At 41.4% G+C, this 26,234-nt stretch overlaps 2 protein-coding genes and 1 long non-coding RNA gene across 10 annotated transcripts in view; 2 read left to right on the top strand and 1 right to left on the bottom strand.

Moving 5' to 3' along the window:
• The window catches only part of tnc (tenascin C), a 73,819-nt gene extending 63,492 nt beyond the window's left edge, over positions 1-10,327 (top strand). For all 3 annotated transcript variants that reach the window (XM_039621100.1, XM_031734912.2, XM_031734913.2), the window contains 10 exons: positions 206-349; positions 1,695-1,814; positions 2,830-2,973; positions 3,543-3,673; positions 3,773-3,905; positions 5,246-5,397; positions 6,572-6,668; positions 7,749-7,910; positions 8,384-8,547; positions 8,897-10,327. In XM_039621100.1, the coding sequence (XP_039477034.1) occupies positions 206-349; positions 1,695-1,814; positions 2,830-2,973; positions 3,543-3,673; positions 3,773-3,905; positions 5,246-5,397; positions 6,572-6,668; positions 7,749-7,910; positions 8,384-8,547; positions 8,897-9,007 (1,358 nt within the window). In that variant the 3' untranslated portion in view covers positions 9,008-10,327. The remainder of the gene's footprint in view (positions 1-205; positions 350-1,694; positions 1,815-2,829; positions 2,974-3,542; positions 3,674-3,772; positions 3,906-5,245; positions 5,398-6,571; positions 6,669-7,748; positions 7,911-8,383; positions 8,548-8,896) is intronic.
• On the bottom strand, positions 5,678-8,496 carry LOC120443127. The gene is made up of 3 exons (XR_005615162.1): positions 8,401-8,496; positions 8,133-8,234; positions 5,678-5,911 (listed from the first exon to the last, which is right to left on the bottom strand). It is a non-coding gene; the product is annotated as an uncharacterized LOC120443127 (long non-coding RNA).
• Positions 10,328-10,785: 458 nt separating the features above from the next.
• Positions 10,786-26,168, top strand: pomt1 (protein-O-mannosyltransferase 1). 6 transcript variants are annotated; one of them, XM_039620633.1, is made up of 20 exons: positions 10,786-11,212; positions 13,920-14,051; positions 14,162-14,268; positions 14,361-14,411; positions 14,598-14,744; positions 14,895-15,003; positions 17,414-17,488; positions 18,608-18,701; positions 19,282-19,437; positions 20,207-20,337; positions 20,436-20,531; positions 20,607-20,699; positions 20,982-21,078; positions 21,643-21,735; positions 21,825-21,945; positions 22,065-22,162; positions 22,276-22,389; positions 22,476-22,602; positions 22,773-22,950; positions 25,574-26,168. In XM_039620633.1, exons 1-20 carry the CDS (start codon positions 11,157-11,159, stop codon positions 25,743-25,745), a joined length of 2,247 nt encoding a protein of 748 aa, XP_039476567.1. In that variant the 5' UTR covers positions 10,786-11,156; the 3' UTR covers positions 25,746-26,168. The 6 variants fall into 6 exon arrangements, with proteins under 6 accessions (XP_039476567.1, XP_039476569.1, XP_039476566.1 ...); XM_039620635.1 differs by having other exon boundaries at positions 10,791-11,181; positions 25,571-26,168; XM_039620632.1 differs by having other exon boundaries at positions 10,791-11,212; positions 25,571-26,168.
• The last annotated feature ends 66 nt before the right edge of the window (positions 26,169-26,234 follow it).

Here is a 26,234-nt window from a genome sequence, read left to right as displayed (position 1 = left end):
AACATGTTAACTGATGGCACACTGCATGTATATTGTTTATGGGTATGACAGAAGTTGTTAAATCATTCATCAGTGGGGAAATCTGCATGACTAAGAACAAGAAGGGATGAATGAAGATTCTTCTCTGAGGAAAAACAAGTACTTCACTACTTCAGCTAAGTGTTTGTTCATTCATTGAAATGATGTAAGTTATCAAAATTCCCAGGTAACGCTAAGACACTATCAGTGGATGGTTCTGCATCTCAGATTGTGCTGCCTAACCTGACACCCGGAGTCACTTACAAGGTCACCGTGATTGCTATCAAGGGTCAGAGGGAGAGTGAACCTGGATCTGACAGCGTCACCACAGGTAAAATATGCTATAATACACACATTCATAATGCGAAGAACAGATTTGCTGGCCACAAGAGTATTAGACTATACTATGATATGATGTAGTAGTGTGGTTTTGTACCTTACAAATGTGCAGTGTTAAGACAAAGAGAGACAGTTAAAAACTCTGGCTAGTTAAGGTTAATTTTAGCCTAATTAAGACACTGTTTGCTTTAAATGAACTTGATGTAGATTCTTGTGTATAAAAGGTTCAAGCCTTCTGAAATTATCCAAAGCTTTAAATGGAATGTGAAGAAACAATTGTGATGATCCTATGTCTAAACCATGTATTGTTCTGAAGCGATAGCAAGTAAAAAAGAACTTAGGTGCAACTGTACTTTTGTGTAATACCACTAATACCAGTGTAGTACCGCAACATGGTGGAATGAATCTATGTGATCTTCATTTAATTGGGCAAGTTATTAAGAGCACATTATGTGAACAGATACATGTCTGTCACTACCTATAGTGCTATTAAAAGCTATTAAATAGGAGCACACATCCAGAAACATCTCAACACACGCAGTGACAAAAGCTGTCTCCTGGAGTTTTACTCTCATTTTGCTAAGAGCGAGTACAAAAGTTTCCTATAATTAATCTGTTCAGTTGGTCAGACTCATCCAAAATATATATATATTTTATATTTCACAAAACACTTGAAATATAATGTAGAGAGAATGTAATTAACAGGATACAAAGTCCTAATTAGAGTGAACTAGAATACTAACAAGCTTAGCTAACAAATTAGTAGCTTCTGGCAACTATTACACTAACGTATATATCTAACATATATCTATATACCCTGTATTGCACATAAGTGGTTCGCAGGTGCCCATTCGCTGTCTAAATAAAAGAGGCGCACCAGATAATAAGAAGTTGTTGCAACGCGCGTTAGCGTATATAAGATTTTCTGGAGGAGGACAGACATTTGTTTAGAACTCTTAAAGATGTCGAAGAAGCAAGCTCCTTTAAGAAAAATACGCAAAAGAAGCGCGTACTCTCGGAAAAGTGGTTGCAGGAGGTGAGCTGGCTTCAAACAAATGATGAACGCACAGAGATGTGGTGCAGAATATGCCGTGAAAATCCCACTCTAACGGACAAAAACAGTGCCTTTTATATGTACGCAAATGCGCGTTGCAACTTCTTATCTGGTGCGTGTCTTTTATTTTGACAGCGAATGCGCACCTGCGGACCACTTATGTGCACCCCTGTCTATATGTAGATATGTATTTTAGTGTAGTTTTCTCTATCCGGTTTTGTTTGCCAATTTGGTCAGCTCACACTCTTAATTTAGACGGTATGTGTGCGCCTGTGTGTTACAGCTCTGGATAAACCACGTGGTCTGAACGCAGTCAACATCACGGACAGTGAGGCTCTGCTGCTCTGGCAGCCCGCCATCGCTACAGTGGACGGCTATGTCATCACCTATAGTGCAGATTTAGGTAAGTACTTATGTATGTGTGCACAACTTAGCACAGACAACAACAAAAGAAATGTTAAAACAAAAGACAGTTCAAATTTTCTTACTAAAGCAACATGACCAATATACCAATATTGAGTTGGTATATTAAAAAAGTAACATGTGACACGTAAGTCATAAGCAAGTTTGCTGCCTTTTATTTAAGCGCTCTTTTATCTTCAGAGGTGTAATTTAACTGAGTATACTTTCTCAAGTAGCAAGCTTATGATTCTGAGGTACTTTACTAGAGTATTTCTACTTTCTGTTTACCGCACTTCCAGTCGATTATCTTTCACGGGGAAGTATTTTTCCTCTGTTATATTTTCCCAGCAGGTTTAGCTGCTTTTAAATTTAAAATGTTTAAGTTTATTATTATTTCTAGTGATGAGTTTATAAAAAGAAACCAGTTTAAAGATGTTGTATGCAAGTATTCTACTTCTGTAACTCTCATAATTATAAGCATGAATATTTTGAGATTTACTGTGAAGGTTTGGTTCTTGTAATGGTAAATGGACTGATTCTTATATAGCGCTTTTCTACTCTCCCGGAGTACTCAAAGCGCTCTATACAACATGCCTCATTCACCCAATCACACCCATTCTCACAAGCACTTTATCTGTACATAGTGCTTTCTAAGTACATTCACACACATTCATACTCCGATGGACGCATCGGAGAGCAACTTGGGGTTAGTATCTTGCCCAAGGATACTTGACATGCAGACTGGAGGAGCCAAGGATCAAACCACCAACCTTCCGATCAGTAGGTGACCTGCTCTACCTCCTGAGCTACAGCTACTTGTGTCTTGGTTCAGACAGATATCATTAAAATACATTTAAAGAGTATACGAAACACCTTTAAGTGAACTAAAGTGCATTCAATGGAGTATTTATTCATATTGATGTTAATGTCCAAGTTGACTGATAAGGGCTGAATACTTCCTCTGCTGGTGTTTGTCCTTCAGCTTTGATTTGGTTTCTGTTCTTTGTGTTTCTCAGTGGCTCCAGTCATGGAACGTGTGTCAGGAAACGTGGTGGAGTTTGAGATGAGCTCTCTGGCGCCAGCCACACACTACACTGTTAAGGTCTATGCTGTGCGGGACTTGGCCAAGAGTGCAGCCACTACAACAGAGTTTACCACAGGTGTTGTTTCCCTGGTGTTTTAAATGATTAGTTAAGCTAGTACAAATGGGAAAAGCTAGTAGAAATCAAGCAGTCAGTGAGATTTCTTCATTATAACTGAAACTGTATGTATGTCAAAATCTGAGAGAACAACGTCTTAAGAACCCATCAGTGCTGTTTGTTGTGTTGACCACATTTCTTTCAAATACAGCAACTTTTGTTAAATCCTCAGTAAATTCTCATTTAACATTCTAATCCGTTGCAGAAGACAATCAAATTTAAATCATTCGCCTTTGCATTTTGTGTTTCCTACTCCCATTGTTGACATTGATTTTTACTGAATAATGTGTGGGTTACAAGATGCTTTTATTCATAACAAACAGCAGCTTCCCTAAAGATCCAATTGCATTTTGTGTAGCTTATAAAACTCTGAAATGAGGCGAAGGTTTTTAGTTTATGTGACAGGTGAACAAACTATAGATAACGCCAGTGTTCTCAAACCAGCAGGCACTACAGAGAAGGCTTCAGGACTGTTGTGAAGTTATGTAGAAATTTGTAAACAAATGTAATCAAAGTTTGGATTCCTTCAGATGTGGACGCCCCCCAGGACTTGACAGCCAGTAACATCCAGACAGAGAACGCCATGCTGACGTGGAAGCCTCCTCGTGCTGACATCACCGGCTACATGCTCAGCTTCGAATCTGCAGACCGAACCATCCGGGTCAGTACACAACTTATACTGCTCTCGGAAGGCCAATGCCGATCCAACTGTATGTTGAGTAAGTGGAACTTGTTCAGGAATGTTTGTTTCATACTTCAGGAGGTGGTGCTGAGTCCGACTGCGGTGTCATACAACATGGCTCAGCTCAAAGCATCCACCGAATATACTGTCAGCCTGCAGGCCCTCGCTGGACCAAAGAGAAGCAGAGTGATCACTACTGTCTTCACCACCAGTGAGTAGACAGATTTTGCCTCACTGTGATGCCTATTTATAGTGTTAATAGTAATGCAAGGACAAATAGAATTTATAGCCTTTTTACATTCAGGTTTAGAGATACTGAATTAAGCTGCTAAATCAGGGCTGTCAATTATATGGTCTTTAAAAAAAAAAAAATCTTCCCAGCAAAGGTTCAAACGTGGTCCAAAGGGTGACTTTAAGGAATTCCAAAGTGTTTCTGAACTCACAGCTAGAGGTCAGCATCTTCATCAATTTTAAGGATTTCCTACTGACAGACTGTTTAAACCACGTGGTCACACTGGAGTAAGACAAGCCACTTGTCCATGCTAACCCGTCTGAAGTTACAGCAGCAGTGTTTGTAATGACATCGACTGGCTCAGTGTGAAAACCCAGACACAATTTTTCTGTTCTGTAATCTGATGGTTGATTAAATGTGAATGTTTTCACAGTTTGTATGATTTCCATGCATTATTCAGCAAACAGTAAAAAATAAAATGGTTAGTGTCATATTTAACAAGCTTGGCACCACTGAAACTGGTTTATAGTGGGATTGTTCTGCTTGACAAAATGTATTCTTCTTTAAAAGAAGGGGAAGAATTGGAAAAGCATTTTTTAGGATGCTAATAATGCATTTTTACAGTCCAACTCATCTCAGATGAAATTGGCTTGTATTTAAGGTTTTTAAATGAGGTTGAAACCTGTTAATATCAACACTTTACCGAGTTCTTTTGATTCCTCAGAGGCATCCGATGGAAGACAAAACACTGCTCAGTAGACCGTTTAACACTTTATTACTTCTAGAAGGGAGATGCGTCCTGCACGACACGCTGCCGCGGATCTCAAAATGGTGGTGTGCCCCTAACAGTTTTATTACAGAAGCTCTCTCATTCTAGTCTAAACAACAAGGTCTCAGTAACCTTCCACTAGAGATGGTCCCCTCTTATCTACATTTTTCCCAGGCATGTGTGAGCGAGAGTCTGCAGCTTTCTACACCCCAAGGACACATGGTCTCATGCCTTTATTTTTCACGGCTGTGTCAGCTTAATACTACACTACATAACTTTATAACACTTATTAATAAAAAGCATAGCATTATTGAGGCACTAAAAAATTATTTATTCCCAACAAACCCCTGCACTAGATGAACTGTGAAGCAAGACTACTTTAAACTGAGGCTGCTGGCTGAAACGTGAAATTCAAGCAAAACAAGAGTATAAAGAACCTCTTTGCAGCATATTGGCTTTGCAAACAGGAAATTCTGGAATGAAAAAAATCCTATTTATTTATATAGCATCTTTCCCCCTTAATCATTATTTTGTGTGTGTGTCTGTGTAGCTGGTGTGTTGTACCGACACCCCAGGGATTGCTCCCAGGCCCTTCTGAATGGAGACACCTCATCAGGCGTGCACACCATCTACCTGGGTGGAGATGAGAACCAGCCCCTGCAAGTCTACTGTGACATGAGCACTGATGGAGGCGGATGGATCGTAAGTCACTGGCTGACATACTTGTTGATAATGTGCAACCTAGTAAAAGAGAAAATCTTAGAAACCACTCTTTGGTTTTCAAGATCTGTCACATATTTGATCATCATTAATCATCATTCCATGTGTTGTATTCAAAAGTTACAGACATTTTCAGTTCAAATCAATTCCATTTTATTGATATTGTGCCAAATCACAACAACAGTGATGTGCTTTATATTATAAGATAAAGTCCCTACAATGTTACAGAGAAAATCCCAACAGACAGATCTCTCTCTATGAGCAAGCATTTGGCGAAAGTGGGAAGGAAAAACTTGGTTTTAACAGGAAGAAACCTCGCACAGAACCATTTTCAAAGTAATTGTACTTTGAAAATGGCTGGAAATATTCCATGACAGATTAAGCAGATAATAGACCTGGAGTTGATTCCAAGTGCTTAACTTGTGTTTGGTAACTGTTCACTGGAGCGCTCAAGGACCGACATGTGTCAGTGCAAGTGAAGGAGGCCAACGCTGTGCTGAAAAAACAAAATAAATCTATCTGAGAGACAGCAGAAATATGTAGGAGTGACCAAATCAAAAATGTGTTACATTTTGACAAGAAGTACTGCACTGGCCAGCTCAGCAGCACTAAAAGACCCAAAAGACCACAGAAAACAACTAAGTGCAGACCTCTTTCTTTGGCTGATAAAAAACTGTTATGTCTGAGTATAAAAATATCATGAAGGTGAGCTAAGACCAAGCACATAAACAAACAGAACTATCCATCAAAACAAGCTCAGATGACCTGCCCAAGAGAAGCACACCAAAATACAAGTGCTTACCTCGATGAACTAATAAAACCAGGAGAAAATGGGTATAAAAACAAATGGTAGCTCACCTTACAAAACAGACATTTGTTAGTTCAATGTGACGTGTTATAGTGGTTATGAGAGAAAACCGTTTACCTCTAGACTTGCATAGATTAAGACGCCTTTTTGCAACTACAGCTATGGTTATCTGGTTGCCTTCAAATAGAAAACAGGTTCAACATGCACTCTCTTTATCCAGCTCAGGAACTGCTTTCAAGTTTTATACTGTCCATTGCTTTTCTTAACAAGATTTTTTTTGAATGTCAATATTAAAGTTAAAGGATATAAAATTATTAATCTGTTCTTTGTTTTTCTCTCTCTTTGCAGGTTTTCCTCCGACGTCAAAGTGGCAAACTAGAGTTCTTCCGCAACTGGAAGAATTACACAGGCGGCTTTGGAGACATGAATGATGAATTCTGGCTGGGTAATTCTTTAACAAAGAACCACAGAGTTTTCCACAATACACAGGACGTGGTCATATATCAGGGTCCAAAATAGCTACACACATAAGTTAAACATAATTTACAAAAAGGCGGTTCAAACATACAAAAATCCAAAAAGTTAAACTTCCAGAAAGTCTTCCATTTCCAGAAATTTCCACAGCACAGAGTAATGGGACCACACTAAGAAAGTAACTCAGGTCCCATTACAGCAAGATCTGACAAAGGCAGAGAAACGGTTCTAAATACACAGAAGGAAAACTGGCAAACAGGATACAGGTGAGGATGGAACACATGAGGAAGCAATTAAAGGAAAGTAAAAATAATCAGGGAGGAGAAGGCATTCACAAAGGCTAGAAAGGGCAGAAAGTAAAAAAGGGAATGAAACACCACAGAAAACTAGCATTCAAAGTAAAACAGGAAATGAGCAAATGTTAATTAACAAGTTATAGTTTTAACTACGTAGTTTTAAAACAAATTTTTCGTTAAAACTATGTACAATGTACAATGTAATTTCTGCATGTGGCCAACCTTGTTGTCGACATACTTGTATGTGGTAGGCCAAAACACTAGTTGTCAAACATAAGGCCCAATGGTCAGAACTAGCCTGTCAAAGACTCTAATCTGGCCCACTCTGGCAGAAATTATGTAATTTTTGATTGTACGTTCATAGGTTTTACAGCTTTTTTCTTCTGGTAAAGATCTCTGCCACATCATTCATACTAAACCAAACTAATTCAGTAATAAATGAACAAGTTACATGACAGAAAAGTTGCTGTTTTTTTTACTTTATAATAAACATTTATGTGTAGTTAAACATCTTTACAGTGAAGGAAAGGGGAGTTTGACTTGTCCAGCCCATAACGTAAAATGAGCTTGGATTACAGAGCAGGTTACTGCATAAGGGATGGAAATAGGCATGAATCTCATCTAAGAGCTCCATAGATAGTAGTCATTTAAATGCTAAACATTTGTAATGTGCAAGTGTAGAATGATACTTTTAGTTTGATAATAGGATCTTTTGTAAGCCATTGTTCAGCTAGGATGTCTCTTTTTTCACTCAGGTCTGTCCAACCTGCATAAGATCACAGCCAGCGGTCAGTACGAACTGCGTGTAGACCTGAGAGATAAGGGAGATACAGCTTATGCTCAGTATGACAAGTTCTCAGTCGGTGAACCCCGGACCCGCTACAAAGTCCACGTAGGAGGATACAGCGGTACAGCAGGTAAAGCTAGTATCTGTGTTCTATAGTTTGTGCACAGTGATTTAAATGTCTCGATACTTTCTTTTTGGCACCAGTACTGGCCTTGCAGTGGTGATGCAGGAGCCTGTGTGTGGTAGATGGTGCTTTTGTGTCACTCTGTTTTGCAATGCATGAGCCAGGTTTACACAATGTGTGAAATCTCACAACTAGATGTCAGTAGATTGCAGATTGTAGTTTTCTTACCTCTCTTAATTCAAATGCATAATCCTAGTTATGGTGGCCGCTGTAGGGGAAAGAATTCTGGCTGTGTTCATCTGTAGTGAGTGTAGAAAATGCTGTCTCTCTCTATGGGAACGCCACAGAGAGACACAAGGGAGAGAAGACTCGGTTAGTATTAGGACATTAGAGCACAGGCTGAATCAGAACAAAATGAAAAACACCAGGAAACTTAATCACAGCAAAAATGTAATGACTCTCTTGTTTGGCCTGTGTAGGCGACTCCATGACCTACCACCACGGCCGTCCGTTCTCCACCTACGACCATGACAACGACATTGCCGTCACCAACTGCGCTCTGTCCTATAAGGGAGCCTTCTGGTATAAAAACTGCCATCGGGTTAATCTGATGGGACGATATGGAGACAACAGTCACAGCAAGGTAATGAATAGATCAGTGCAACCTACCAGACCCATTCAGGACTATAACTGGTCCTGAATGGGTCAAAAATAAGTGCCTGAATATGTGCTCACAGGCATTTTACGGTAGATTTACATTAGAAATCATACATATGATTTATGAATAATGATTCCACTAATCATTTTTCATTATCTTGATCATTTTCATGTTATTTTAATAAAAATAAATGTACTTCTAAATCTACATTTAGAAGGGACAGTTGTAAATGACTAACTTTTCAGTGGTAGTGTGTATAATATGAGTCTGGTAGAAACTGCCCTTCTGCTTCACTCTGTTTTTGACTTGCACATCTTGCCTGCTGCCTCTCCAGGGCGTGAATTGGTTCCACTGGAAAGGCCATGAGCACTCGATTGAGTTCGCCGAGATGAAGATCCGGCCATCCAACTTCAGAAACTTGGAGGGAAGGAGGAAACGATCATAAACGATATGAAAAGCTCCGCCGCCACCAATACCACCTTCACCACCACCACCAACAAAAACAACAACTACTACTCTGGACTCCCCATGACCCACCTGGACTCCCAAACCTTCCCACCCTGCAGCAACCAAAGCCACTGCCAAGAGCCCTGCTGTTCTCACATGAAACAAATGCTCCTTGATGTTTTCTGTTCCCTCACAAATCTGCCTAAATCTGCCATATGACCCATCCCAGCCTTTCCCCCACTGATACGGCTGCGCAAAAATGCTGCCACTGCAGAAACTGACATTACAAACTGGACTTGCATCAAACCCCACGAGGTTCACCAAAGAGAGTCTCTCCCTCTCACTCAATTCTGACCCCGATCTCTTGTGTTGCAGCATTTGTGGGAAAGCGTGAGCGCAGCTTGGACATTATGTTGTGAATAGTCATTAATACAGTTTCCTATTTCATATCCATGCCATGTCTGGCATTTGACAAAAAATTCTGACTGTTTAGTACGATGCAGTCTTGTTTAGGATCAGGGCCTCTTTGCGAAAAGTGTTAATGCAGCAGGATTATCAGAGAAAGTCTACTCCTTGTACAGCTCTGTACATGTCTCCACCTGATATGAACGTCTAAAAACAGATTCTTCAGATGTCACATATCTCCATCTAACTTGCCATTTGTTTGTCCATGTGCAACTAAACACATCTCAGTGTCACTTTATAATCTCCAGCCTCCCCCCCAATAAAAGCCTACGGAAACATATTTTACTCTCTACATCCCATGTCGTTGTGGACGGCGGTGTTTCCGTTGAGTCCTTGAAGGCATCATGCTGTGGCCACAGTATTGTGTTAGGAAAAAAAGAACAGAGAAGAAAAGAAAACGTGTCTTGTTTCTCTGATGAAACTGAGGCGGGACCTGTTATTCAGTATAAAATGACTTTCGGTGATAACATTTTGTTTGTTCTTTGTTTTTGAAAAATGTGAATACGGTACATATATGTGGAACATGAGAATGTTATGTGATGCTCGAAACTTAAAAAAAGGCCAATTTTCAATTGAATTCCAGTTGTCATAGTAAGGTCTCTATGCTTGTGTTAATGAAAATAGTGTTTGGACAGGCCAAAACTAGAGAACTAGTTACTGTTTTTACCCCTTTCACCTCCCCCAAACCCCGCCCCCTACCCTTTCCTGCTACAGCAGGATACTAAACCACTGACCTTCTAAAGAATGCCTGTGTAAATTAAGGTTGTTTTGATTGTTTTGTTTGTTTTAAACTGGGTGAACAGCAGGTGTTTCTCTGTAAACTGTATTACAATAAAACATTTTGTTTAAAACGACAAGTTTCACAAATTTTATTTTGATTATCCTGAGGTCTACTAGCTCTTTGTCAAAATGGATCTTTGGTGATTTACAATGCTGCGCAAATCGAGGTAATTAAGATTAGCTACAATCACACGGGGGAAAACAGTAGCTGGTGACCAGAGCATGACCAAAATAATTTCAATTATTTGCAATGAACTTGAAATCTCATTGCCTTTGAAAGACAGGACTGGGTCTGCAGCCGCTCACGGTCAGTTCGTGTCTTCAAAGTGAAAATTAAACAGAAAAAGAGCTCACAATGAAATTCCTCATTTCAATGTAAGCTCTGCTTCAATAAAAACATTCTAATTCAAAATTCACTTGAACTACTTACTGTCAGAGTCAGAACCTAACAGATTTGAAGCAGAAACTCAGATTGAGAAATTAACAAATACTCAGATTGGTTGGCAATCTGTCTGTCTATAAATTAGATAGCAATTATGTAAACCTTCACCCTGAGAGTGACTTAGTCCAAGGTTGACTGCGATGAACATTTGAAACTGCTCCCTTTCGTGTGGTTTATAAATTTTGCGACTGGGCTGAATATCAGATGAAATTATTAGTATTAAAAGTAGTATCAAATGTAAGGCCCATTCTTAAAACTTTTAGTTTTCTAAACACGCCGTTCTAACGCTCCTTTAGCGGCGAACCACAGGCCATGTAGCGGAGCTCCGAGCGGACCGATCGTAGTGCAGTATAATCAATCACCGGAAGCTTCGAACGGCCGCTGCTATAAAACTTCGTTTATACGCCTCTTGAGTTCAAAGCATACACCGGGAGAAGCGGCAAGAAGCGGACGGCAACAGATGAGCTTAACCTGTTGGGCCACAGGTAGCATACACGGTGTGGAGGAAAACGAGGGGTGAGGAAGGCAGGTGCTGCTTCAGCGTCTCTTAGCTAGAGACTAATATGCTAATGCTAACTGCTCTTATGTGTAGAAGAACGTCTAACGTGGAGTTAAAGCGAAGCTGCACGTATTTATTAAAGAATGTGACAAAGAGGCAGCTGAGGGCGAAAAACGGGGGGTTTACTGCTGTACTACGTGTCTCTTACTACCCGTACTCAGAGACACGTGAACACATCACTGTGAGGTCAGGCTGTTTTGGATCAGAGCAACAGCAGCAGGGGCAGGACGCTGAAGGATACTGTGTGTGATTTTTTTTTTTTTTTTTTTTTTTTTTTTTTTTAGAAGGGGACATCCAGGAAATGTGTTATGAACTGATTCTTCTGAACGAGTGAAGCAACGAAGCTGTGATTAAAGTGCAGATTCTATATAAGCTTTAATTATTTTTAACAAAATTGCAATTGCTGTACTCCTTGAAAGACCTTCGTGCTGGGGTGTACAGAGGCAAAAACTAGAACACTGCCACACTGTCCACACACTAATCTGTGTGTTAAAGCTATAAACTTGATATAAAAGATGGATTTAGCCACTGTGGTGTCACCCATTTGTTGTTCACTTGCCATTTTAAAAAAATCTACAATTGTGATTTGCTTGCTGCCATGTTTGGTTTTTTGTAGCCAGTCTCACAAAATATCCCATAATTAGGACAAGAAGGTGGAGTGTTAAGTTATCCACTGACACTAGGTAGTCTAGTAGTTGGACCTGCGACCAGGAATGGAAGCCTGTCCCATGTGTCATAGGGAAAGAGGGAGCATACACCCTGAACATGTCACCTGTCAATCACAAGGCTACAATGCATCCAGAAAGGTTCCACCTGTTCCACATTTTTTTTTAAGTTAGTCTTATTCCAAAATGGGGTAAATTCATTTTCCCCCTCAAAATTATACACACAATACTCCATAATAGAAACTCTTTTCTATGCAGAACCTCTCAAGCTCCATCGGGTTAGATGGGGAATGTCGGTGCACATCCATTTTCAGATCTCTCCAGAAATGTTCAGTCGGGATCAAGTCTGGGCTCTGGCTGGGCCACTCAAAGAAAGAGTGGTCCCAAAGCCACTCCTTTGTTATCTTGGCTGTGCTTAGAAACGTCATCCTGTTAGAAGATAAACCTTCACCCCAGTCAGAGGTCCAGAGCGCTCTGGAGCAGGTCATCATCAAGGATGTCTCTGCATATCGCTGCATTCCCCCAACCCTGACTCATCTCCCAGTTCCTACTGTTGACAAACATCCCCACAGCATGATTCTGCCACCACTATGCTTCACTGTAAGATGGTATTGTCCAGGTGATGCTTGGCATTTAGGCCAAAGAGTTCAATCTTTGCTTCATCAGATCAGAGAACTTTGTTTGAAATGAAATGATTTATCTTTTAGAAGGTTCCTCTCTCCACAGGGCAATGTTGGAGCTCTATGAGAGTGACTATCACAGTCTTGGTCACTTCCTTGACTAAGGCCCTTCTACTCTAAATGTTCAGAATGACTGGGCAGCAAGCTGTAGAAAGAGTCCTGGTGGTTCCAAAGTTCTTCCTTTCAAGGTTGATGGAGGTCACTGTGCTCATTGGGATCTTCAATGCTGCAGAATTTATTTATTTATTTTTTTTTTTTCTTTCAGTATCCTTTCCAGATCTGTACCACGATGCACCTTGGACTTCATGGCTTAGATCACAGGTGTCGAACTCCAGGCCTCGGGGGCCGGTCTCCTGCAGGTTTTAGATGTGTCCCTGGTCCAACGCAGCTGATTTAAATGGCTAAATTACCTCCTCAACATGTCTTAAAGTTCTCCAGAGGCCTGGTAATGAACTAATCATTTGATTCAGGTGTGTTGAAACAGGGTGAGATCTAAAACCTGCAGGACACCGGCCCTCGAGGCCTGGAGTTCGACACCCCCGGCTTAGATTGTGCTCTGACATGTGTGCCTTTCCAAATCATGTCCAATCAACTGAATTTACCACAGGTGGACCCCAATCAAGTTTTAGTAACTGACAGATGATCCGTGAAAGCAGGATGCACCTGAGCTCAGTTTTGAGAGTCATGGCAAAAGCTGTGAATACTTATGTACATGTTATATTTTGGTTTTTAATGTTTTCAAAGGAATTTGCTGTAATTTCAAGCAAGCTTTTTTCACGTTTACATTATCAGTTATTGTCTGAATAGTTTTGAAGTGAGAAATCAATTTAATCCATTTTGGAGTAAGGCTGTAACATGGCAAAATCTGGAACAAGTGAAGCCCTGTGAATACTTTCTAGCTGTGCAGTACGAGCACAGCTTGGTGGTGTGGTGGGTAGTACTATTGCCTCAGACCTGCTGCTCCACTAGTAGGTTGTGGAGTTTGCTGTGTTGGCAGTTGGCCGTAAGTGTGAGTGAAACTGGTTGTCTGTCTCTCTGTAGTAGCTCTAGATAGCAAGGGCTTCCTCCATAAACTGTACGGATACAGCAGACGCATCTGTTTTAAGTAACTGACTAATAGTCCTCTAATGTCACTCACCAAAACTGACTGAAACTTCCTGTTCTTACCTCAGACAGGGTGTTGTACCTTCCTCCAGAAAGAGCAGATAGCACAAGAACAATACAGAAGTCAATTTCAATGATGTGAAGAAGAGGTTTTGTTTTTGTTTTGTTTTTTTAATTAATTACTATTAATTAGAGGTTATGTCCCTATTTTACAGTCACAGCTGGGTGTCAGAGATGCTACAGCTCCCCCTGGTGGTGACAGCCCAGGTAGACCTGCTCCTGGTGCTGGTCTCCTTGCTGGCCTTCTGGACCAGGCTGAGCCATCTCAGTTATCCCAATGCTGTGGTGTGAGTGCGTCTGTTTCAAACACTTGAACATCCTGTACACCCACATACAAACTTGCGCACCAAGCTTCATTCTGTTATTAACTGATTTTTACATCTTTACTGTTGTGCAGGTTTGATGAGGTGTATTATGGACAGTTCGTGTCTCTCTACATGAAGAGGGTTTTCTTCATTGATGACAGCGGACCACCTCTCGGTCACATGATCCTGGCCTTTGGAGGTGGGTTATTAAAATACCAACATAGCCCTATGTGAGTGTACAGCTATATTTATACTTTGCTCCAACATGTGCTTCTTCTTTTGCTGTTTCAGCGTACCTGGGAGGTTTTGATGGGAACTTTGTGTGGAACAGAATTGGAGCAGGTACAAATCCCCAAAAATGGTTTCATCCAGTTAGAGGTTAAACTGGAAAATTTGTTAATCTGTATAAACCAGCGTGTACCTTTGTTTTTTTGTTTTTTTTGTTTTTTAAACCAGTTTCTATATTTTCTCCTGTCTAACTTGGTTTTGGTCTGTTTAAAAGTAGTGTGTGTTTGGTTTTTTTTGCAGAGTATCCTACCACCGTGAATGTGTGGAGTCTGAGGCTTCTGCCAGCCCTTTGTGGAGCTCTCTGTGTTCCTCTGGTCTACTTGTTGACTCTAGAGTTGAAGTTCTCCCACCTGTCTGCTCTGGGAGCTGCAGTGCTGTTGCTGCTGGGTGAGTGCGTCCATGCTGAGTAAGAGTTAACGGCTTCCTGCTGAAAAGACTTTTAGCTGCTGCTTTTAAATCAGTGAAGTGATGCTTTCCGAATATGCAGCTGGGTTGCTCTTTTCAGTCAAGTCTGACTTTGAATCTTTGCTGTTCCAGAGAACTCTCTGATTGTCCAATCACGTTTCATGTTACTTGAGTCTGTCCTCATCTTCTTCGTGCTCCTGGCTTTCTTCTCATACCTGCGCTTCCACAATGCGCCCAGCAGGTTAGTCTCAGATTTCTCTTCTCATGTGTAGAAAGTGTAGACTGTAAATGAAAGATGGCTGTAGCCACTGTGATATTGCCCACTGGTTTGTTTTGAAGCCCTCAGTTATAGTGTTATGGTGGCCACCTTCTTATTTTTACTAGTAAGTGGAGCGCTAAATTGTCAGCTAATGCTAGCAAGTTTGGTTAACTCGGCGCCAAAAGCTGCAGTTCCTCATGTATGTTCTAAAGGAGAATCAGACTTCATTTTTGTAGTGTTTGACTTCACAGCATTAAAAAACCACATCAACAGCCTTGTAGAAAAAACATTTCTAGGTGATAACTCTCCTGTCTAGTTGTCATTTCTGGCTTCCAAAAACAGCACAAAAGCCAAAATGAAACTTAAAAACAGATTTTCTCAAACCAAAGGATTAATTATACTTTGTGTAGTTTTAGATACAGTAGAAATAAATGTATCACACATATACACATGTCTGCTATTTAGTGCAAATAAAATACTACAATTTCACTCACCAAAACTGGAACACAAACTTCACAGATAAGCTGTTAGCAGAATAAATCCAACAGTTAGCCATGTTATATTAAATTACTCCGACATTTCTGTAGGACATACACATAAACCAGCCTCTTTAGTCTGGACTAATCCTACTTAAAATTTGCATCCATCCTTCTTCTTCCACATATCCGCGGCTTGGATGCTGGGGCAGCAGCCTAATCAGAGAACCCCAGACCTCCCTATCCCTGGCCACCTCTTCCAGCTTGTCTGGGGGAACACCAAGGCGTTCCCAGGCCAGCCGAGAGATATAATCTGTCCATGGTGCCCTGGGTCTGCCCCGGGGCCTCCTCCCAGTGAGACAGTTCTGTTAATGAAATTAACGAAAAGAATCGTTGACAAAGGGACGCCCAGGCAGAGTCCATCACCCACCAGAAATCCGACTTATTGGCGGCTATGCGGACCAAGCTTCTTGCAAAGGATCAAATGCTCATAGCAATGGGCCAGACACCCCATACTCCCGGAGTACCCCCCACAGAACACTCCAAGGGACATGGTCGAATGCCTTCTCCAAGTGCACAAAACACATGTAGACTGGACATTGTAGACTCCCAAGCACCCTCAAGTATCTTTGAGAGGGTAAAGAACTGGTCCAGTGTTCCACGACCAGGAAGAAAACCGCATTGTTTCTCCTGTATCCGAGGTTTAACGAACGGATGGACTCTCCTTTCCAACACCCTGGCGTAGACTTTCCCAGGGAGGCTGAGGAGTGAGATTCCCCTAGAGTTGGAACACACCCTCTGGTCCTCTTTCTTAAAAATGGAAACCACCACCCTGGTCTGCCAATCCGGAGGTACTGCCCCTCATCTCCACGCAACATTGTAGAGGCATTTCAACCAAGACAGCCCTACAACATCCAGAGCCTTCCCAAAATCAGGGCAATAGTCATCCACCCAAGGGGCCCTGCCACCAAGGAGTTGTTTAACTGCTTCAATGACCTCACCCCCAGACATGGACAAGTCGTCCCTCTTGTCCCCAGACTCTGCTTCCTCCACGGAAGACGTACCAGTGGGATTAAGGAGGTCCTCGAAGTATTATTTTCACTGCCCAACAATGTTCTCAGTCGAAGTCAGCAGCGCTCCACCCGCACTATACACAGTGCAGGTAAAGCACCGCTTTTTAGCGAGTTAACCCTCCATGAATCGCTACCTTATTGTGGTGGATGGGTTTGTGTGTCATAGGGATCCTAGGGGCTATATTATCAGGGGGCTTTTTCCACCAGACAAAGAGCGACTCAAAAGAACCCTATAAGTATACAATCAAGAGAACAGTTCTCACTATCCCTGCCTGGGATAGGGTTACCGGGGCCCCACCCTGGAGCCAGGCCCGGGGAGGGTGCCTGAGGGCAAACGTCTGGTGGCAAGGCTTTAGTTCATGGGACCTGGCTGGGCATAGCCCGAAAAAAGGACATGGGCCCATCCTCCTGTAGGCCTACCACCCACAGGAAGTGCTGTAGGGGTCAGGTGCAATGTTGTCGGGCTGCAGCCAGGTGCGCAGGCCCTGGCGGACTGATCCCTGGCTACCAAGACTAGCAATTGGTGCTTAAATTTTCCATTCTTTAAGTATCTTTTTGAAACTTGTATTTTCACATGTTCAGCTGTTGCTGTTAATATGGAGAGCTGCTTTTGTGCAGTATAAAGTGTTCACTCTATGCCCCTCTTTTCTTCACCCCCCCACCCCCTCTACTGTCAAACATAGGCAAGTAGCTGCTGGAGGTTTCTTCCTGTTAAAAGGAAGTTCTTAATCCCTACTCTCGCCAAGTGCTACCTTACAGTGTAAAGCAACTTGAAGCAACTGTTATTTTAAATTAGTCCAATGTTAATACAACTGACCCTGTCTCTGCTCTGACGTTATATAGTTACTCTCTCCTCAGCTCGTGGTCCAGATACATTTGGCTGATTCTCTCTGGTGTCTCCTGCGGTGCAGTTGTAGGGTGAGAAACTGATTTAAGGCCTGTTGCTCTCTAGTAGGGCTGCCACGATTAGTCGACTAGTCACGATTACGTCGACTATTAAAATCGTCGACGACTAATTTAATAGTCGACGCGTCGTTTGAAGCTTTTCAAGATCCCAAAAGACGCAGGAGTAAGTAGGATTTAAGGGTGTAATGACGGACTGAAACAGAAGATGGCAGCACTGCATGTACAAGGATGCCAGCTGCCGTTAAACCCCGAAGAAGAAGAAGCTGTGTCCCAGAATTCATAGCGCGGCCCTGCTCAGTTTTCAACAATGGCGGCAGCTAGTTAGTTTTAATATCGCTCTTATTATTCTTTCTGGGTTACAAGATAAACGTTTAACATATTTTCAGGCGAGAATGTAGCTGTGTAAACCTCAAATATCTGCTCAGTTTATCAAGACACCACATATTTTCAAAAGCGCTCCGACGTTTTCTGAGACGTCTGACATAGCTCGATAGCTAGCCGGGGTTGACGGCTCACTAGAGCCGGTGAGAACACCGGACTCCCGGCAAATCGTTTTCAAACCCACCGCCGTCTTTCGCTACTCAGGTTAAACACGATATATAAGTCATTTAGATAACTTAAAAATGATATTGTTTGGCTTTTTTTAGTATTTTATTTGTTCCTGAGTAAATCGGGTTGGCTGAGATTAAAGTTATAGTTTTTACACAGCTGAATAAACATCAAGCAGACAACTGATTATCAGAAGTGTGAGATGCTCGAGAAAGTACTCCGGTGCCCTGTTATATTTTAGATAGCAAGGAGCAGACGGCTGAGTTTTTTAAACTCCACCAAACAAACTACAAATGTCATTAAAATTTAATAAACGTATCATCTTGTCTTTAATTTTAGTTAGCACATACCTTAAACACTTAAAGCTGTAAGCTAATGATAGTTATTTAAGAGCAGATGCATGCTGGTGAAATAAGCTGTACGTTTTACATCCAATGGATGCATGATCTGATTAGTCGACTAATCGCAAAAATAATCGGTGACTAGTCGACTATCAAAATAATCGTTTGTGGCAGCCCTACTCTCTAGCCTGTGTTGTTGTCTAAAATGCAGATGTTAATGTGAAATTGTGATTGGTGTCAGGGTGAAGTACATGGGTCTGTTCTCGTATCTGCTGCTGCTGGTCGTGGCCTCTCTGCACACCTGGAAGCTTATTGGAGACAAAACTATCAGTCATGTGAGTCTAGACTTCCTGATTGTATCATATCCAGCATTTAGCTGGCAAACCCTACTTTTGCAGCTATGACTGCTGGTACTTTCAAGAATACTCCATGTCATGTGTCTTTCGGAAAATGGTTCCCAGGTCTACAGAATCCTTTCTCAGTAACTGTTTTTGTTGTGTTTTATGGACTAATTTGCTAGTTTCATGTCATCTTGAGTACCACAAGGTCATGGTTTTGTGAAACTGCAGTGTTTCCAATACAGTTAAGATAAAGCAGGGTCTTCTCTGTAAATGTAAAGGCTTCAAAAAGGGCACTTTCCAACCCGGTGCAGTGTTTTCCTTAGGAATTAGACTGTATTTATGGGATAGTGAGGCAGGGTGTAAGTACATTACGTGGGTAAAAGTATTTGTCTGCAATGTTTTAATAATATGAGTTTAGCACTATGTAAAAATAACAGCATTGCCTGAGTGTTTCATTTATTTATGTATTTTCTTTGGTGTTATAGTATTTCCATCTTTTATATACAATTTGTTTATGATATGAAAAAATGTGATTCTAAGAACGTAATGATTCTGCATGCATGTCTTTGTGCAGAGGAATGTGTGTGTCCAATGTGTACATAGAGTTCTGTGTCTGGTGGTGGTTCCAGTCTTGCTCTATGTGTTCTGGTTCTACGTTCACCTGAGTTTCCTGAACCGCAGCGGACCACATGATCAGCTGATGAGTTCTGCCTTCCAGGCCAGCCTGCAGGTAAATACTGTCAGCTACACTTAGTAATTATAGACCTGAAAGTTTTGAAATATTTCTTTACCAACAAGTGAAGCAAAATCTTTGATCTCACTGTATTTACGATAAATACCCAGCAGTTTTCAGAACCAATCACAGCACAGAAGCAGGTCTTACTAAGGTTATCAGTGACCTGAAGATCCGCATTAATTAACAGAAAGTTTCAGTCTTTGTCCTTCCCGATCTCACTGTTGCCTTTGACGCTGACATTTTAATTCAAAGGATTTGTGATTCAGTCCGCTCCGGATCTTGATTGGCTCAAGTTTATAAAAACTGGAAGTTTTTAATATTTCAGTTGGTAGCTTTAGATCTGTAAAAATTCACTCAGGGCTTCCACAAGTGTCTGTCCTTGATCTTGATTACTCTGTAACCTCTACGTGCTTCCACTTGGTACTATCATAAAGAATCATATCATTCATAATCATATTACAAAATTGGATTTGGTATTTTAGATCAACCACAAGAATCATATGACCTCCTATGAGCAAGCACTTGGCAACAGAGGGAAGGAAAAACTTCCTTTTAACAGGAAGAAATCTCCAGCAGAACTAAGCTGCGGGAGAGGCTCATATCTCCTGTGACGGGTTGGGGGTGAGGAAAGGTAAACAAAATAGAAGGAACACTGTAGAAGAGAGCCAGACATTAATAATAACTAATGATTAAATGCAAAGGGGTGTATAAAGAGTGGAATATCACATTCTGGAGCTGTGGTTGATTGATTTTTGTGTTGTAGGGCGGTCTCTCCAGGATCACTCGGGGTCAGCCTCTAGAAGTTGCTTATGGGAGTCAGGTGACTTTGAGAAGCTCTGTCTCCCAGCCAATCCCCTGCTGGCTCCATTCTCACAAAGTCAACTATCCAATCAGGTGCTTCCAACACAGCAGCTAAACACCTGCTTAAAAAAGCATCCCAGTTACAGTTCAACTTCATGATTTATTTAATGATGTTTCCTGTTTTTGTTCAGGTATGACAATGGGCGGGGCAGCTCTCACCAGCAGCAGGTCACCTGTTATCCCTTCAAAGATGTCAACAACTGGTGGATCATCAAAGATCCGGGCAGGTAGATCACATTTCTCTTCAAGTGCTATACATGGAGACGTGGCCCATGTGTAACTACTGTCTGTATCTCTATCAGGCAGCAGCTGGTGGTCGACACTCCTCCTCGACCTGTCCGTCACGGTGATGTCATCCAGCTGGTTCATGGGATGACGTCACGTTTTCTTAACAGGTAAACAACTCAGGATATGTCCTGATTTTTGAGGGCTCTGTTGTCTCAGTAACTCTGGAGCTCATAACTTGAAATGTTTAGAGGCAATGGGTAAATGGAAAAGTTACTAAACTCAAGTTTTACTTTGGAAATAAATGGTTAGGTCAGGAAAGTACTTTGAAGTTCTGTACTGAATAAATAGCCCTCTGTGGGTTGTAGTCAACCCCTCTCCATCAGCTCTGTGTGTCCCTGCCTGTTTACCATCAGCTGGTTTATTTCAGTGTTACAATGGATGTGTTTCAGTCATGACGTAGCAGCTCCCATGAGCCCTCACACTCAGGAAGTCTCTGGATACATAGACTTCAATGTGTCTATGCCGGCACAGAACCTGTGGAGGGTGGTGAGTACAGTTTGTGCTGCATATGATCTCTGATCTCTGTCTAAATTAACAGGAGTGCACCCACATATTTAATTAAATGAGTATGGGATAACTTCCAGAAAAAGATTGTTGTCAATGACTCCTATGGCCATTAATTGAACTGCAGTTAGCATTCTTTTGCTCGCATTTGTATGCAGTACATGGACAGGCTCAGACTCTGTGAGCCAGCTAGCATAAGCCAAAACATTACTATAAGTTAGTGAAATATTACAGATTACAGTTTAGATTAGCTAGCTTGCTGTAACTTAGTTATGCTACATTAATGGTTAATTAGTAACTTTAGCTGGTAAAACAATTTCAAAATCGTGAGATAAGTTGGAAGATTGTCAACTAAAGGATGGATGAATTAGCCGAAATTATCTACTCATGAGAATATTTTGTACATAGGATATGCACAAGAGTACGGGGCCATGTTACACCTACAGGAGCCACTCAAACATGGAAACCCCTCTTACTTTTACACTAATCAGTGGCTGGAATGCTTTTTACTGAGCCTGCTGTTTGTTGGTGTGTTTGTGTGATCAGGACATTTCAAACAGGGAGGCAGAGTCAGAGGTGTGGAAGACCATCCTATCTGAAGTCCGACTCGTTCATGTCAACACTTCAGCTGTCCTCAAGGTGCAGACAGAATATGTCTCAGCTGAATGTCCAGATAATATGAAGTTATTACAGCCTGTTTGTGTGTGTCTGTGTGTTTGCGTATGCAGCTTAGTGGTGTGCCCCTTCCAGACTGGGGTTTCCGTCAGTTGGAGGTTGTAGCAGACAAACTGTTCAAAGCTCACAGTAGCAGTTTGGAATGGACAGTGGAGGAGCACCGCTATGGAACCAGTATGGCCCCTAACCACCTCCTCCTCCTCTTGACCTCCTCCTTCCTTCACTATTATCACTCAGTAGCTTTGCAATGTTACTTTAGTGAGGTCACAACGCACACTGTCAATCTTGTCCAGGTCAGGAGCAGAAGGAACGGGAGGCAGAGCTTCACTCTCCAACTCATATCGACGTTGATAGAAAAATTTCTTTCTGGGCAAAATTTGTTGAACTGCAGGTATGAACATTAATTCAACACTCACTGTCCAATCAGATTTATTCCTGTGACACTAGTAAAGAAACAGGAAGGAGTAAAATTAAGAAAAAAACCCAAATCTGATATCTTGGCAGTGGAAGATGCTGACAGTAAAACAGGAAGAGTCAGAGCACAAATACAGTTCCTCCCCATTAGAGTGGATCACCATGGAGACCAACATTGCATACTGGCTGCACTCCTCCACCAATGTAAAAACATGACACACACACACACATGCAGAGTAACACACACGCTTTGTCCTGTTTAGCCCTGTAATCCACTTTTTCTGTTTCAGGCTCAGATCCATCTGATTGGTAACCCGGTGTCATGGGGCGTGGCCAATCTCAGCCTGCTGGCCTATCAGCTGCTGGCAGTTGTCTACTTGTTGAGGAGGAGGCGGGGCTTGAAAGATGTACCTGATGGTATGTAGAGACACACTGAGTTCTGACAGTAAAACAGGAAGAGTCAGAGCACAAATACAGTTACAGAAAGATGGTCCGCCCTGACATATTTGCATCAGAAACTGAGTCCAACCTCAGCTGTCTGTTTGGGTTATGGTACCATTTCTTACTAAATGTGTGTGTTTTTTCAGGTGTGTGGGACCAGTTTGTGTGTCTGGGATGTGTGTGCGTTGGCGGCTGGTTGGTGAACTTTGTTCCCTTCCTGCTTATGGACAAAACTCTTTTCCTGTATCACTACCTGCCTGCACTCTGCTACTTGTACCTACTAAGTCCAGCTCTGTTGGAGCACGCACACACTCACCTGCTCAGGTACGCTCATCAGCTTCAGCAGCATCTCCCCTTGTGAGCTACCCTTCTTTTTCCTGATTTAAATTTAAATTTTCACCTTAATCGTGTTAGTGTGGTAGTCACTGGTAACTACCAGTCATTGGGTAAGATGACCTAATGCAACCCAGCATAAGGAAATTAAATTTTTTGTTATTTAGTGGTTGCTTAGAAGTTGCCAGGGGAATCAGCGAGTGGTTTTTAGGACTTTGTAAATGGGGCTTTCACTAAGCTAGGATTAATATTGCCATTTTCTCATTCACCTACAGAACCACTGCCTGTTTTGTCTTATGATGATTGACATTTTCTACCACAGCTGCTGAAAGTTACTGGCTTTGTCTTAAGTAGAAGTTGGTTGTATTTTAGTAGGATGATCCACTTCCACTGTGTTAAATTTCCTAACAAGGCTCTAGTGTGAAATATTTGTATGAGATTCTTGTGAAAACCTCAAAATTTTATGTGCAACCATATCCCTTTTTGCCAGCTTTCAAAAAAGGTGGTTTCGATTCTTGTGAAGAAGTCGCTATCATGACTCATCCAATGGCATCACTCCCTGGCCAATCAGTGGCCTGAAGCTTGCTGACATCACATTTTCATCTTGACTCAAATTGCTTGGAACCCTGGCTAATTAGTTACTATAAATGTACCTGGTAATGGAAAACCCTAAAAACTCTAAAAACCAAATCGAGCCAAGCAGATCCGAGTAAGTACTAGTGGAATAGAGGCTAATAAGAGCAGGACAGCCATCCGTGGCAGCGGTATCTGCTCCTTTGTGCAGGAAGAAATAGGATGAGTAGTGGTAGAGCTACAAAATGACTTCCAGCATGCCACTGGTGTGAATGTCTCTGACTAGACAAAAACAGAAACAGGCCTTTAAGACCACCCATGTGCTCCAGTGGGTCCTGTGCTCACTGCCTGGGACTGTAGAGCCTGATTGGCAGTTGCCATAGAATACCAGAATTGTCAAGTCTACCACTGGCACCCTGTGCTTTTCATAGATGAGAAGAGGTTCACCTTGAGCACATGTCACAGGCAAGAAAGAGTGTGACAACGCCATGGAGAATGTTATGCTGCCTGTAACATTGTTAAGCATGACCGGTTTGGTGATTGGTTTGGATCAGTGATGGTCTGGGTGGCATATTCATGGAGAGACGCACAAACCTCTACAGGCTAGGCAACAGCACCCAGACTGCCATATCAGGATGAAATCCTTGGACCAATTGCAGTGGGTCACCTCAGGGTTTTGTACACGACAATCCCTGGTCTCACATAGCAAGAGTATGCAGCCAGTTCCTGAAAGATGAAGGAATTGATACCATTGACTAGTTCCCACAATTAGATTTAGCTTTACCTAAGTCCAACAGAACACCTCAGGGACATTATGTTTCAGTCCATCCAATGCTGCCAGGTTCAGGAGCTCAATCAAGATCTGGGAGGAGGACAGAACACCATCCATCGTCATACCTGCATTCAAGCATGTGGAGCCATGCAAACTACTTAGTACCATTTTATGTTACTGCAGTTAAATTTCAGCAAAATGGCTTATCCAACATCATCAGTTTTTTTTTTTCACTTTGATTCTCAAGATGTCTTTGAATTTAGTCCTTTGTAGATTGATAATTTTCATTTCCATCAATTGATGTGGCATTCAACACAAACCTGGTCTAGTATCAGTATACAGTGGTCCCTCGCCATAACGCGGTTCACCTTTTGCAGCCTCGCTGTTTCGCGGATTTTTTTGGGTGCAATTTTCCATGGTTTTTTTTGTTTGTTTGGGTTTTTTTTTTTTTTTTTTTTTTTTTTTTTTTTTTTTTTTTGAACAGCGCATTGTCTTCTGGGTCCTGATTGACAATGGTCTACAGTCAATCAAACACAACAATGTCGATGAAACGTTTTGTACCATCAAAGCCACCTGCGGATGCCTTTGGTTTCATTCTATAATACTGGACTTATTTTTCTATGAAGGTTTGAACTTTGAGGGTGTTTAAACAAGACATAAAAGTGTGAAAATGTTCATGCCTGTCTGAGAAAAGTGTGTAGTGAGGGGTTTTACAGCCTTAAAACATCTATAATAACTGTAAAAAATAAAGTTGGCTACTTCGCGGATTTCACCGCAGGTTATTTTTGGAACGTAAATCCCGCGATAAACGAGGGACCGCTGTAATTATCCAGTGTGATATATTTTTTTTTTTTTTTTTTTTTTTTTTTTTTTCGAGAGCTGATTCGTTTTATTTATTTATTTATTTTTAAGCAGTGTAGTTGAATAGTTACTTTGCACTGTGAAACAAGCAACAGCTAAAATGTGCACATCCAAGGACCATCATTTATACAACATCCCAAACTGGATTTGATTTTGGGCTAGCACAGCACTAGGGCATTGAACACACACTTTGCACTATTTTCCTTACACCTCATCAGAGGTGTGTTCAGAAAGATACGGATGGAACTTGTACCTGCTTTATGTTGGTGTGAAAGGGCCTGTTAGACATAGAAGCTCACTTTGTCAGGCTTTAGATCTCACTGTTGAATTTTCATGAAAATGTGACATGTTTTCTGTTTTTACCTAAAAAGTTTTGTTCATATTGGTTTCTGTTTGCATCTGCAGCAGTTTGACACACCAGCGTGCGTTGTGTGTGGGTGCATTGGCTGTGTTGCTGTCCATCTTCCTGACCTACCGTACCTTCTGTCCCCTAACCTATGGAAGCCCTGAACTGTCAGCCCATCAGCTGCAAGGACTGAAATGGAGGGACACCTGGGACATCCTGTACCGACGTCGGTAGAGGGATAATGACCCACAAGGAGAGGAGTTTATGAGTTGAACAGAAGATGAACATATTTTCGCCTTGAGGTCGTCAGAGGAGCTTCAGTTCTCAGACCTCTGAAGCACCAACCCCTGATGATAAAACAGTGATGACTATCGTTGACCAAAGGCTGAACACAAAATGAAAGCTGAACAATACAATAATGTGCCCTCATTCATTTTTGTGTTTACACTGGAAAAGTGGAATCGTTGGCTATGGACTGGATTTTATTTTTTCTTCAAATAAACTATATTTTTTAGGACTTTAAAAATAATTTAGAAAAAAAGTAGATTAGCAGTGAGACTAAAAGTGTTGCACAATAGGATTTTTCATGTAAACGAGTTGACGATTAGTTTACATCAGAGTAAAGAAAAAAATAAAGAAAATGTGGTAAAATATGAAGTCAAGTTGTGGGTTTATGAACTAGGGTTTTTCTTTTTTTTTTAATGATAAAATAGTAAAAATGTT

The sequence above is a fragment of the Oreochromis aureus genome, linkage group 12, assembly GCF_013358895.1.
Source record: "Oreochromis aureus strain Israel breed Guangdong linkage group 12, ZZ_aureus, whole genome shotgun sequence".
Lineage (NCBI taxonomy): Eukaryota > Metazoa > Chordata > Actinopteri > Cichliformes > Cichlidae > Oreochromis > Oreochromis aureus.
This window is presented reverse-complemented; position numbering and strand designations above follow the sequence as displayed.

Coding starts and splice junctions, on each gene's coding strand:
- pomt1 (XM_039620632.1), top strand. CDS start 11,157: ATGAGCTTAACCTGTTGGGCCACAGGTAGCATACACGGTGTGGAGGAA. Junction 19,438..20,206: donor CCTTCCAGGCCAGCCTGCAG/GTAAATACTGTC, acceptor TTTGTGTTGTAG/GGCGGTCTCTCCAGGATCAC. Junction 20,338..20,435: donor AAAGTCAACTATCCAATCAG/GTGCTTCCAACA, acceptor GTTTTTGTTCAG/GTATGACAATGGGCGGGGCA.